Source organism: Mauremys mutica, chromosome 1 (assembly GCF_020497125.1).
Source record: "Mauremys mutica isolate MM-2020 ecotype Southern chromosome 1, ASM2049712v1, whole genome shotgun sequence".
In the NCBI taxonomy this organism is placed as follows: Eukaryota; Metazoa; Chordata; order Testudines; family Geoemydidae; genus Mauremys; species Mauremys mutica.
In genome coordinates this window covers 372,343,851-372,357,321 of record NC_059072.1, presented here as the reverse complement: position 1 = coordinate 372,357,321, position 13,471 = coordinate 372,343,851, and the positions used below count along the sequence as shown (strand labels likewise).

The 13,471-nt window shown below is 47.6% G+C and overlaps 1 protein-coding gene across 1 annotated transcript; it reads left to right on the top strand.

The window, feature by feature from the left end:
• Positions 1 to 651, top strand: LOC123363222 (putative olfactory receptor 52P1; the record flags this gene model as incomplete). Its single annotated transcript, XM_045004104.1, has 1 exon — positions 1 to 651. A coding segment is annotated over one exon (651 nt), but the record flags the coding sequence as incomplete, so codon positions are not given.
• Between the last annotated feature and the right edge of the window lie 12,820 nt (positions 652 to 13,471).

Below are 13,471 nucleotides of genomic sequence, written 5' to 3'. Positions count from 1 at the left end.
CTTCTCACCCAGATGTACTTCGTTCATTCATTCTCAACAATGGAGTCTGGAATGCTTGCCGCCATGGCTTTTGATCGCTACGTGGCCATCTGCAATCCTCTGAGATATTCCACAACCCTGACAAACTCTACTGTGGCCAAGATAGGCTTGGCCGTGGTGCTGCGTAGTGGCATACTCACATTACCCTATCCCTTTCTGGTGAGGCGGTGGCCATATTGCAGAACCAACATCATCCCCCACTTCTATTGTGGGCATATAGCCGTGGTGAAACTGGCCTGCGCTGACATCCGCATCAATAGTTACTATGGACTTTTTAATCTTTTCTCTGTGATAGGAGTGGATGTGTTTTTTATCGCCGTGTCCTATACTCTGATCCTCCGGGCCATCTTCCACCTCCCCACAAAGGATGCCCGGCTCAAAACTTTTGGGACCTGCATCTCTCATCTTTGTGCCATCTCAGCTTTGTACATCCCAGATTTATTCTCCTCTCTCATGCTGAGGTTTGGTCACAATGTGCCACTGCATGTCCTCATTCTTATTACCAGTGTGTACCAGCTGGTGCCCCCCATGATACACCCCATCATTTATGGCATGAAGACCAAACAGATCTGGGACAGACTGCTCCAGCTCTTTACTCATAAGGATGACTAAATGTTTACTCCATGGGATCTGGCTCTCAGATTGAGCTCTGTGCAGAGCTGGCTGGTGCATGATGCTGGGTTCTCTTCCCTGAATCACTTACTGGACAGACAGAGACATTAAACCCGTCCCTGTCTTTACTGTGCTGTGTCAATGTGATGAACTGGGGAGTCAGTCTATATACATTACACTGGGTTGCCACCTTTCTAATTGCTGGTAGCTGGATACCTGGAATTATAGTCTTGCCTCATCTCTTCTCTCAAGTCTCGACCCCACTGTGTGTCTTCTCCCCAAGGTGCTACCCCGTCACTTGCTCCTGTCTTCCCCTCCCCTTGTCAACTGTTTCTCAGTCATCTCTACAACCAACGTGTTCTCACATCTTACAGCAAGTCACTTAAGGGGCACTGGTTAGTGTTTATATTGTAATTTTTATTCTTACTTTCTGACTAACTCTGTGCAGAGAGAGACCCCGTTAGGACTTCTGGGATCTATCTCAGCTCTGGGAGGGGAGTGGGTTATAGTGGGATGCAGCAGGGGATGGCTCTAGGCACCAGCAAAGCAAGCACCTGCTTGGGGCAGCCCATTTGCATGGGGGGCAACCAGCAGGGATCCAGCCTGGGAGCTGAGAACCAACAGGGGGTCCCGAGAGCTGTAGTTCCTTGGTTACCTCCCTGCCTATAGAGCCTGCCCTGGAGCAGGGAAAGAACTACATTTCCCAGCATTCCCTTGGCCACTGCCAACTGGAAAGGAAGGAGGGGGACCTCATGCGGCAGCATGTGCTGTGAGTGGAGAGTTGCACTGTGGATGGTGGGGACCATATTTTAACATTCAAAAAAAGAGGACACTCCAGGGGGAGGGAGGGTAGCTCCACCCTGCCACCATCCACTCCCTCCGACTGCCCCCCACCAGAAACCCCACCCCATCCAACCCCCCCCCCCGCTCCCTGTCCCCTGATCACCCCCTTCCGGGACCCCTGCCCCTAACTGCCCCCCAGGACCCCACCCCCTATCTAAGCGCCGCTGTACTTGTCCCCGGATTGCCCCCTCCTGGGACCCCTGCCCCTAATTGCCCCAGAGCAGGGGCGGCAGGGGGCATTGGTGGGGGGGAAAGCCCAGGGCTGGGGTACAGGAGGCTGCGGCGAAGAGCCCAGGGCTGGAATGGGGGGCGGGGGGGAGCAAACATTTCTTCTGCTTGGGGTGGAAAAACCTAGAGCCGGCCCTGGATACAGCAGGAGGCAGATACATGTGCGGTCTAAATAGGAAGATCAGAATGTCCATGATGGGTGAAACCAATGGTCCATATAGCCCTGTTGTCTTTTGACAGTGGCCAATGCCAGGTGGATAATTCCTGATTCTCAGGATAGATGGGCAGATAGTAGACAGAGAGACCTGGAGTAAGTTGACTAAGAGGAGACACAAGCACTTAAAGCAAACAGATGGGGCTGTCGCTAAGGGATCAGAGATCAGTACTTCTCATCAGTAACTATCATCATACTGTGTAGCACCTTTCATTGAGGAATATTCCTCCTCCTCGCTCCCAGTCTTTCTTAATTGGGGATACGAAGGAGCTGAGGGGGTCGATGAGGCAGAGGGGTTTGATTAGGTAGTTTGGGGAAGGGGACATCCTGATGTCTTGCATTTAGATTTTAAATCCTGCACTTGGGTTTTTAACTTTTCCTGGGAGTCCTTTAGACTCTGCACTCAAGACTCATGGAGTCTCTTTGTGGCTTCCTCCCACCAATACACAAACTGTTGCCTCTCTATTGCAGGGCTTTTTGGTGATAATAGTGGCCTAACTTAAATGTCTACCTCAAATTAAGAAACACAGTAAAAGAACTAAAAAAGAGCCACCGTGGCTTAACAACCATGTAAAAGAAGCAGTGAGAGATAAAAAGACTTCCTTAAAAAAGTGGAAGTCAAATCCTAGCGTGGTGAATAGAAAGGATCATAACACTGCCAAATTAAGTGTAAAAAATGTATTAAGAAAAGCCAAAGAGGAGTTTGAGACAGTTCCTCAGATTTGTCACCTACAAAAGCCGGAAAACTCCAGCCAAACTCTAGCCAAAAACTCCAAAGGTAATAACAAAATGTTTTTTAAGTACATCAGAAGCAGGAAGCCTGTTAAAAAAACAGTGGGGCCCCTTGATGATCGAGATACAAAAAGAGCACTTAAAGACGATAAAGCCATTGCGGAGAAACTAAATGAATATTTTACTTCAGTCTTCATGGCTGAGGATGTTAGGGAGATTCCCAAACCTGAGCCGGCTTTTGTAGGTGACAAATCTGAGGAACTGTCTCAAATTGAAGTGTCACAAGAGGAGGTTTTGGAATTAATTGATAAACTTAACATTAACAAGTCAGCGGGACCAGATAGCATTCAGCCAAGAGTTCTGAAAGAACTCAAATGTGAACTTGCAGAACTATTAACTAGAGTTTGTAACCTGTCCTTTAAATCGGCCTCTCTATCCAAAAGGGCTTTAGAGGTGATCCCGGCAAGTACAGACCGGTAAGTCTAACGTCGGTATCGGGCAAATTAGTTGAAACAATAGTAAAGAATTTCGATAAAGGGAAATTGTGTCTTATTAATCTTACAGAGTTCTTTGAAGAGGTCAACAAACATGTGGACAAGGTGGATTCAGTGGACATAGTGTACTTAGATTTCCAGAAGGCCTTTGACAAGGTCCCTCATCAGAGGCTCTTATGTAAAATTAGTTGTCATGGGATAAGAGGGAAGGTCCTTTCATGGATTGAGAACTGGTTAAAAGACAGGGAACAAAGGGTAGGAATTAAAGGTAAATTCTCAGACTGGAGAGGGGTAACTAGTGGTGTTCCCCAAGGGTCAGTCCTCGGACCAATCCTATTTAATTTATTCATACATGATATGGAGAAAGGGGTAAACAGTGAGGTGGCAAAGTTTGCAGATGATACTAAACTGCTGAAGATAATTAAGACCAAAGCAGACTGTGAAGAATTTTGAAATTATCTCACAAAACTAAGTGACTGGGCAACAAAATGGCAAATGAAATTTAATGTAAAGTAGTGAACATTGGAAAGAAATAACCCCAATTATACAATTGGAGTCATCATGGATAGATGTCCACACAGTGTGCAGCGGCGGTCAAAAAAGCAAACAGGATGTTAGGAATCATTTAAAAAGGGATAGAGAATGAGATGGAAAATATCTTATTGCCCTTATATAAATCCATGGTACGCCCACATCTCGAATACTGTGTACAGATGTGGTCTCCTCATCTCAAAAAAGATATACTGGCATAGGAAAAAGTTTAGAAAAGGGCAACTAAAATAATTAGGGGTTTGGAACGGGTCCCATATGAGGAGAGATTAAAGAGGCTAGGACTCTTCAGCTTGGAAAAGAGGAGACTAAGGGAGGATATGATAGAGGTATATAAAATTATGAGTGATGTGGAGAAAGTGGATAAGGAACAGTTATTTACTTATTCCCATAATACAAGGACTAAGGGTCACCAAATGAAATTAACGGGCATCATTTTTAAAACAAATAAAAGGAAGTTCTTCTTCACACAGCGCACAGTCAGCCTGTGGAACTCCTTGCCTGAGGAGGTTGTGAAGGCTAGGACTATAACAGGATTTAAAAGACAACCAGATAAATTCATAGAGGTTAATTCCATTAATGGCTGTTAGCCAGGATGAGTAAGGAATGGTGTCCCTAGCCTCTGTTTGTCAGAGGGTGGAGATGGATGGCAGGAGAGAGATCAGTTGATCATTACCTGTTGGGCTCCCTCTGTCGGTAGACAGGATTCTGGGCAAGATGGACCTTTGGTCTGACCCAGTACGGTCGTTCTTATGTTCTTTGCACTGTGTCCTGTTTTGGGCCCCACACTACAAGAAGGATGTGGAAAAATTGGAAAGAGTCCAGCAGAGGGCAGGAAAAATGATTTGGGGGCTGGAGCACATGACTTATGAAGAGAGGCTGAGGGAACTGGGCTTGTTTAGTCTGCAGAAGAGAAGAATGAGGGGGGATTTGATAGCTGCTTTCAACTACCTGAAAGGGGGTTCCAAAGAGGATGGATCTAGACTGTCCTCAGTGATACCAGATGACAGAACAATCAGTAATGGTCTCAAGTTGCAGTGGGGGAGGTTTAGGTTGGATACTAAGAAAAAAGTTTTTCACTAGCAGAGTAGACGATAACCCTATTGAAATGCTAATTGGTAATGACATTTTTCATGTCGCTTAGGCTGTTAAAGTGTCTGCCTACAACAAGGATCGTTCTGCTGGAACCTCAGAGGGAAAGAGGGAATGTCCCAGGAGCTGCTGAAGGAATGAGACTGAGTCTCCTTGATTCCTCTGCAGCAGGGGGAAGCTGCATGGTCCCAAGAGCTGGGGTGGTTGAGACCAGCTCCTGCACTGCAGCTGAAGGCAGAGTCTCCTCGGGGAGGGAGAAGTGTGTATTACCTGTCAGGGAGAAAATGTCCAGATTACAGCTAAACGAGGGAGATACCCATTGCTAGGAAGCATAGGAAGATGTGTCCCAGGGGGGAGAACAGAGAAAGGTGATGGAACCCTAGAAATCACTGGGGAGGTGGGTGAGACTTCCTTTAACACTGCAGCAGCAGGAGGCAACAGCACCTCAGGAAGGGAGGGGAGAGTAGCGCCTCTCAGTGAGACAGCTGTCCAGTCTGTTAGCTGTGAGCCCTTCACAACTGAACAGGGGACAGATCCCACCCTAGAGAGCCAAGGGGTGTGTGTTCTGGGGAGGGGGGCAGAGGGGGAATCTGGGAAAGGAACAGTGGCAGTACAGGAATGTCTCCTCACTGGTCACTTGGGAGAGGATGCGCAGGACTGAATGGCTGATTCAGCACCTGTGCATCCAGGTACTCAAGATTTGAGAGGGGTCTGTGTCACTGGCCTCCTGGAGGGGATCAGACACACAACTGACCTCTCGGGGATGGAGAGAGGGGTGACAGAGGGTACCCCAATCCAGCTCTATGGCGTGCTTGTGTCATAGGTCTTCTCCCCGACTTGGAGCTTTAGGGTTCCAAGATGGGGACCTGCATGACCTCTTTTAAACTAAAATCGTAGTTTAGATCTGGTTCTCGCTGCCACCAGTTAAGTTTAAAGTGGGTAACACACTGCCTGTCCCCCAAACTTCCCCTGGGGAACCCAGATTCAAACCCCTTGAATCTCACCAGAGAGAGAGAAAGAGCCAGTTCCCCTCCCCCCCTTCCTTCTCTCCAACCTGCTCCGGAGAGATACACACTGAGTCAAATCCTTTACTCAAAACAAAGAGGGACTCACCTCCCCCTCCCCTTCCCTTGCTAATTCAAACAAGAGAAGAATCAATCAAGTTCTAAAAAAGAAAAGATTTTATTAAAGAAAGAAAAAAGTACACTATCTCTGTATTACCAGGATGCAAAAATATACAGAGTCTAGCTTATAAGAACTGGAGAGACTTTCCCTCCCTCCTCCTCAGAATAATCAAAGTAACAGCAAACAGAAATAAAGAATTCCTTCAGCAAACACACAATTGCAAATACAGAAAGTAACTCAAAAGACTAATTCGCCTTTCTAATACTCACTATACTGGATAGTAGGAAATACTCCAGGAGAACTTGGAGACATGTCTGGCCTCTCTTAGATCCAAAGAGAGCACGAACACTCAAACAAAGAACACAGACAAAGCCTTCCCTCCACAGAGATTTGATATTATCCTGTCCATTGATTGGTCCTCTGGTTAGGTGTTCATCAAGTTACTGAGCTTGTTAACCCTTTACAGGTAAAAGAGACTTTAACCCTTAACTATCTGTTTATGACAGCTTGTGAAAATGAACTGTCTCTTTAGAATCATAGAATCACAGAAAACCCAATGCTCATAGCAGGACCAACAGCAACTAAATCATCCCAGCCAGGGCTTTGTCAATACAGCCCTTAAAAACATCCAAGAATGGCAATTCCACCACCTCCCTAGGTAACCCATTCCAGTGCTTCACCACCCTCCTAGTGAAATAGTGTTTCCTAATATCCATCCTAGATGTGCCACACTCTAACTTGAGATCATTGCTCCTTCTTCTGTCATCTACCACCACTGAGAACAGCTGAGCTCCATCCTCTTTAGAACCCCACCCTGCCCCACACACACAGGAAGTTGAAGGCTGCTATCAAATCTCCACTCATTCTTTTCTACTACAGATTAAACAAGCCAAGTTCTCTCAGCCTCTCCTCATAAATCATGTGCCCCAACTAGCTGATCATTTTTGTTGCCGTCTGCTGGACTCTCTCCTATTTGTTCACACCTTTCTCTAGTGTGGAGGCTGAAAACTGGACACAATACTCCAGATGTGGCCTCACAAGTGACAATTGGGTGGGGGGAGATAGCTTAGTAGTTTGAGCATTGGCCTGCTAAACCCAGGATTGTGAGTTCAATCCTTGAGGGGGCTATTCAGGGAACTGGGGTAAAAATCTGTCTGAGGATTAGCCCTGCTTTAAGCAGGGGGCTGGAGTAGTAGATGACCTCCTGAGGTCCCTTCTGTGACAATGCAGCTTTGGCAGGACCCCACAGAGAGTGCCAATTTAGGACCAATTGCTTAAACAGGGCAGTTACAGCCCAAGGCTGGGGTTTAACCACCTCTAAGGCAAAACCTGGCCAGACAAAGAGGAATTTCGTTTCACCCCACTGGCTCACCACAAGTCACACAAGCAATTTCCTTAGACACTCCAGTTTTCCAGTATCACCACCTGTCCCACTCATCCTGGAGATGAATGGTTAATGAAAACCAACCCCCCATTAAAAGAAAAAGGTTCTCTCGATCCCAAAGAACCAAGCCCCAGACCCAGGTAAATATACACATCAGATCTTACCCACAAATCACACTGTTGCCAATCCTTTAGAATCTAAAATCTAAAGGTTTATTCATAAAAGCAGAAAGATAGAGATGAGAATTAGAATTGGTTAAATGGAATCAATTACAAGTCTCTGGAGCACATCCCTCACTGGGATGGGTCAGTCAGTCCTTTGTTCAGAGTTTCAGTTTGTAGCATGGTTCCTCCAGAGGTAAGAAGCAGGATTGAAGACCAGATGGAAATGAGGCATCAGCCTTTTATAGTCTTTTCCAGATGTAAGAACCTCTTTGTCCTCACTGTGGAAAATTACAGCAAAATGGAGTCTGGAGTCACATGGGCAAGTCCCTGCACTTTGCTGAGTTACAAGGCGTATCTGCCTCCTCTCAATGGGTCAATTGTATAGATGATGGTCCTTAATGGGCCATCAAGCAGGCTAGGCAGAGCTAACACCAACTTGTCCGGGATGTCTCCCAGAAGCACAGCACAAATTTGAAATACAGACAGTATAGAGCCAATACTCATAACTTCAACTACAAAATGATACAGACATATAGACAGCATAATCATAACCAGCCACTCATAACCTGGTCTTAGACACCTTATATGACCCCCTTTTCCATGACAGGACCTTGCTTGCAACCATGTTCTATATGGTCCCATTCTATATCAATAATGTCACACCTTCCAACCCTGATATTCTATATTTAGAGGGGAATAATCACTTCCCGTGCTCTGCTGGCAATGCTCCAAATAATGCAGCCCAATATGCCGGTAGCCTTCTCAGTAACAAGGACACACTGCTGACTCCTATCCAGCTTCTCATATCCTGTAATTCCCAGATCCTTTTCTGCAGAAATACTGCTTAGCCACTCTGTCCCCAGCCTCGAGCAGTGCATGGGAGTCTTCTATTCTAATTTCAGGATTCTGCACTTATCCTTGCTGAACCTCATCAGATTTCTTCTGGCCCAATCTTCCAATTAGTCTAGGTCACTCTGGACCCTATCTCTACCCTTCCAGAATATCTACCTCTCCCCCCAGCTTTAAGAGAGGATGTAGATCTGACTGAATAAATTGTTGTCTGTGAAAATGCTAATGACCCACCTGACAGAGAGGAGGAAGAAATTCTCTGGGCTGGTAAGAGACAGAAAGAGGCCATGACAGAGCTGCTGGTAGAAGGCACAGCACTTTGCCCAGAGAGCACAGATCACCATCACAACCCTCTAGGAAAAGTGTTTGGAGTGGGGATCACAGGGAAACCCCAGGAGCGGGGAGTGGACTTTTTCCATGGGCATAACCCTGGGTTGGGAAGCAGCTTCAGTGAGGGCTGGACAACATGCAAAGTGCCCTTACATCCTTAAGTGATCATAAGAACATAAGAAAGGCCGTACCAGGTCAGACCAAAGGTCCATCTAGCCCAGTATCTGTCTACCGACAGTGGCCAATGCCAGGTGCCCCTGAGGGAGTGAACCTAACAGGCAATGATCAAGTGATCTCTCTCCTGCCATCCATCTCCATCCTCTGACGAACAGAGGCTAGGGACACCATAGAATCATAGAATCATAGAATCTCAGGGTTGGAAGGGACCTCAGGAGGTCATCTAGTCCAACCCCCTGCTCAAAGCAGGACCAAACCCAACTAAATCATCCCAGCCAGGGCTTTGTCAAGCCTGACCTTAAAAACTCTAAGGAAGGAGATTCCACTACCTCCCTAGGTAACCCATTCCAGTTCTTCACCACCCTACTAGTGAAAAAGTTTTTCCTAATATCCAACCTAAACCTCCCCCTCTGCAACTTGAGACCATTACTCCTTGTTCTGTCATCTTCTACCACTGAGAACAGTCTAGATCCATCCTCTTTGGAACCCCCTTTCAGGTAGTTGAAAGCAGCTATCAAATCCCCCCTCATTCTTCTCTTCTGCTGACTAAACAACCCAGTTCCCTCAGCCTCTCCTCATAAGTCATGTGCTCCAGCCCCCTAATCATTTTTGTTGCCCTCCGCTGGACTCTCTCCAATTTATCCACATCCTTCTTGTAGTGTGGGGCCCAAAACTGGACACAGTACTCCAAATGAGGCCTCACCAGTGCTGAGTAGAGGGGGATGATCACATCCCTTGATCTGCTGGAAATGCCCCTACTTATACAACCCAAAATGCCATCAGCCTTCTTGGCAACAAGGGCACACTGTTGACTCATATTCAGCTTTTCGTCCACCATAACCCCTAGGTCCTTTTCTGCAGAACTGCTACCCAGCCATTCGGTCCCTAGTCTGCAGCAGTGCATGGGATTCTTCCGTCCTAAGTGCAGGACTCTGCACTTGTCCTTGTTGAATCTCATCATATTCCTTTTGGCCCAATCCTCTAATTTGTCTAGGTCCCTCTGTATCCTATCCCTACCCTCCAGCGTATCAACAACTCCTCCCAGTTTAGTGTCATCTGCAAACTTGCTAAGGGTGCAGTCCACACCATCCTCCAGATCGTTAATGAAGATATTGAACAAAACCGGCCCCAGCACCGACCCTTGGGGCACTCCACTTGATACCGGCTGCCATCTAGACATGGAACCATTGATCACTACCCGTTGAGCCCGACCATCTAGCCAGTTTTCTATCCACCTTACCGTCCATTCATCCAGCCCAGACTTCTTTAACTTGCTGGCAAGAATACTGTGGGAGACTGTATCAAAAGCTTTGCTAAAATCCAGAAATAGTACATCCACTGCTTTCCCCTCATCCACAGAGCCGGTTATCTCGTCATAGAAGGCAATTAGGTTAGTCAGGCATGACTTGCCCTTGGTGAATCCATGCTGACTGTTCCTGATCACTTTCCCCTCCTTTAAGTGGTTCAGGATTGATTCCTTGAGGACCTGTTCCATGATTTTTCCAGGGACTGAGGTGAGACTGACTGGCCTGTAGTTCCCTGGATCTTCCTTCCTCCCTTTTTTAAAGATGGGCACTACATTAGCTTTTTTCCAGTCATCCGGGACCTCCCCCGATCGCCATGATTTTTCAAAGATAATGGCCAATGGCTCTGCAATCTCATCGGCCAACTCCTTTAGCACCCTCGGATGCAGCGCATCCGGCCCCATGGACTTGTGCTCGTCCAGCTTTCCTAAATAGCCCCGAACTACTTCTTTCTCCACAGAGAGCTGGTCACCTCCTCCCCATACCGTGCTGCAGAGTGCAGCTGTCTGGGAGCTGACCTTGTCTGTGAAGACAGAGGCAAAAAAAGCATTGAGTACACTAGCTTTCTCCACATCCTCTGTCACTAGGTTCCCTCCCTCATTCAGCAAGGGGCCCACACTTTCCTTGACTTTCTTCCTGTTGCTAACATACCTAAAGAAACCCTTCTTGTTACTCCTAACATCTCCGGCTAGCTGCAACTCCAAGTGTGATTTGGCCTTCCTGATTTCTCACCTGCATGCCTGAACAATACTTTTATACTCCTCCCTGGTTATTTGTCCAATCTTCCACTTCTTGTAAGCTGTTCTTTTGTGTTTAAGACGAGCAAGGATTTCACTGTTAAGCCAAGCTGGTCGCCTGCCATATTTACTTCTCTTCCTACACATCGGGATGGTTTGTTCCTGCAACCTCAATAAGGTTTCTTTGAAATACAGCCAGCTTTCCTCGACTCCTTTCCCCGTCATGTTATTCTCCCAGGGGACCTTGCCCATCAGTTCCCTGAGGGAGTCAAAGTCTGCTTTTCTGAAGTCCAGGGTCTCTGTTCTACTGCTTTCCCTTTTTCCTTGTGTCAGGATCCTGAACTCGACCATCTCATGGTCACTGCCCCCCAGGTTCCCATCCACTATTGCTTCCTCTACTATTTCTTCCCTGTTTGTGAGCAGCAGGTCAAGAAGAGCTTTTCTCCTAGTTGGTTCCTCCAGCACTTGCACCAGGAAATTGTCCCCTACACTTTCCAGAAACTTCCTGGATTGCCTGTGCACTGCTGTATTGCTCTCCCAGCAGATATCAGGGTGATTAAAGTCACCCATGAGAACCAGGGCCTGTGATCTAGCAACTTCTGTTAGTTGCTGGAAGAAAGCCTCGTCCACCTCATCCCCCTGGTCCGGTGGTCTGTAGCAGACTCCCACCACGACATTACCCTTGTTGTTCATACTTCTAAATTTAATCCAGAGACACTCAGGTTTTTCTGCAGTTTCATACCGGAGCTCTGAGCAGTCATACTGCTCTCTTACGTACAACGCAACTCCCCCACCTTTTCTGCCCTGCCTATCCTTCCTGAACAGTTTATATCTATCCATGACAGTACTCCAATCATGTGAGTTATCCCACCAAGTCTCTGTTATTCCAATTACATCATAATTCCCTGACTGTGCCAGGACTTCTAGTTCTCCCTGCTTGTTCCCCAGGCTTCTTGCATTTGTCTATAGGCATTTAAGATAACCCGCTGATTGTCCCGCTTTCTTGGTCTGAGACAGGAGTCCTCCCCTCTTGTAATCTCCTGCTTGTGCTTCCTCCCGGTATCCCACATCCCCACTTACCTCGGGGCTTTGGTCTCCTTCCCCCGGTGAACCTAGTTTAAAGCCCTCCTCACTAGGTTAGCCAGCCTGCTTGCAAAGATGCTCTTCCCTCTCTTCGTGAGGTGGAGCCCGTCTCTGCCTAGCAATCCTTCTTCTTGGAAGACCATCCCATTGTCAAAGAATCCAAACCCTTCTCTCCGACACCATCTGCGTAGCCATTCGTTGATTTCCACGATTCGACGGTCTCTACCCTGGCCTTTTCCTGCCACAGGGAGGATAGACGAGAACACCACTTGCGCCTCAAACTCCTTTATCCTTCTTCCCAGAGCCACGTAGTCTGCAGTGATACGCTCAAGGTCATTCTTGGCAGTATCATTTGTGCCCACGTGGAGAAGCAGGAAGGGGTAGCGATCCGAGGGCTGGATGAGTCTCGGCAGTCTCTCCGTCACATCGTGAATCCTAGCCCCTGGCAAGCAGCACACCTCTCGGTTCTCCCAGTCAGGGCGGCAGATAGATGACTCAGTCCCCCTGAGGAGAGAGTCCCCGACCACCACCACCCTCCTCCTCCTCTTGGGAGTGGTGGTCGTGGAACCACCATCCCTAGGAAGGTGCATCTCATGCCTTCCAATCAGTGGAGTCTCCTTCTGCTCTGTTCCCTCAGGTGCATCATCCACTCCACTCTCTGCACTAATACCTGTGGAGAGAACATGAAAACGGTTGCTCACCTGTATTTGTGTTTCTGGTACATGGATGTTTCTGGTACTCTTTCCCCTTCTGGAAGTCACATGCCGCCACTTATCCTCGCTGGCCTTCTGTCCCCGCTGCGTAGCCTGCTCTGAATCTTCAGAAAGTTGTGCCCGCTGCAGCTGATCCTGACGTCTATCCAGGAAATCCTCATTTTCTTTTATGGAATGCAGGGTTGTTATTCGTTTCTCCAGACCTTGAATCTTCTCTTCCAAGATGGAGATCAGCTTGCACTTGGTACAGACAAAGTCGCTCCTATCCTGTGGAAGGAAGACGAACATGGCGCATCCTGTGCAGGTCACAACGGCGGATTGCTCAGCATCCATGTCCTCTTCCTTCTAAGAGCTCTCTCCAGGCAAACTCCTTCTGTTTGCCTCTCTGCTGTTCGCTGCTCAGCTGGTTCGCAGCTGACTGCCTTTTTATAACAGTCAGGCCCAGCTGGAACAAAGCACTCCTAGATCAAACTGGTCAAACAAGCAATCAAACAATCAAGCACACAGTCAAACTGCCAAACTGCCCCCCCAACAGACACTCAGATACTCACCAGCGCAGTCCCCCTACTGCAGCACTTAGCGTACCTCTGCTCAGAGGGATCCCAGGCAAACTCCTTCTGTTTGCCTCTCTGCTGTTCGCTGCTCAGCTGGTTCGCAGCTGACTGCCTTTTTATAACAGTCAGGCCCAGCTGGAACAAAGCACTCCCAGGTCAAACTGGTCAAACAAGCAATCAAACAATCAAGCACACAGTCAAACTGCCAAACTGCCCCCCCAACAGACACTCAGATACACCATTCTTAC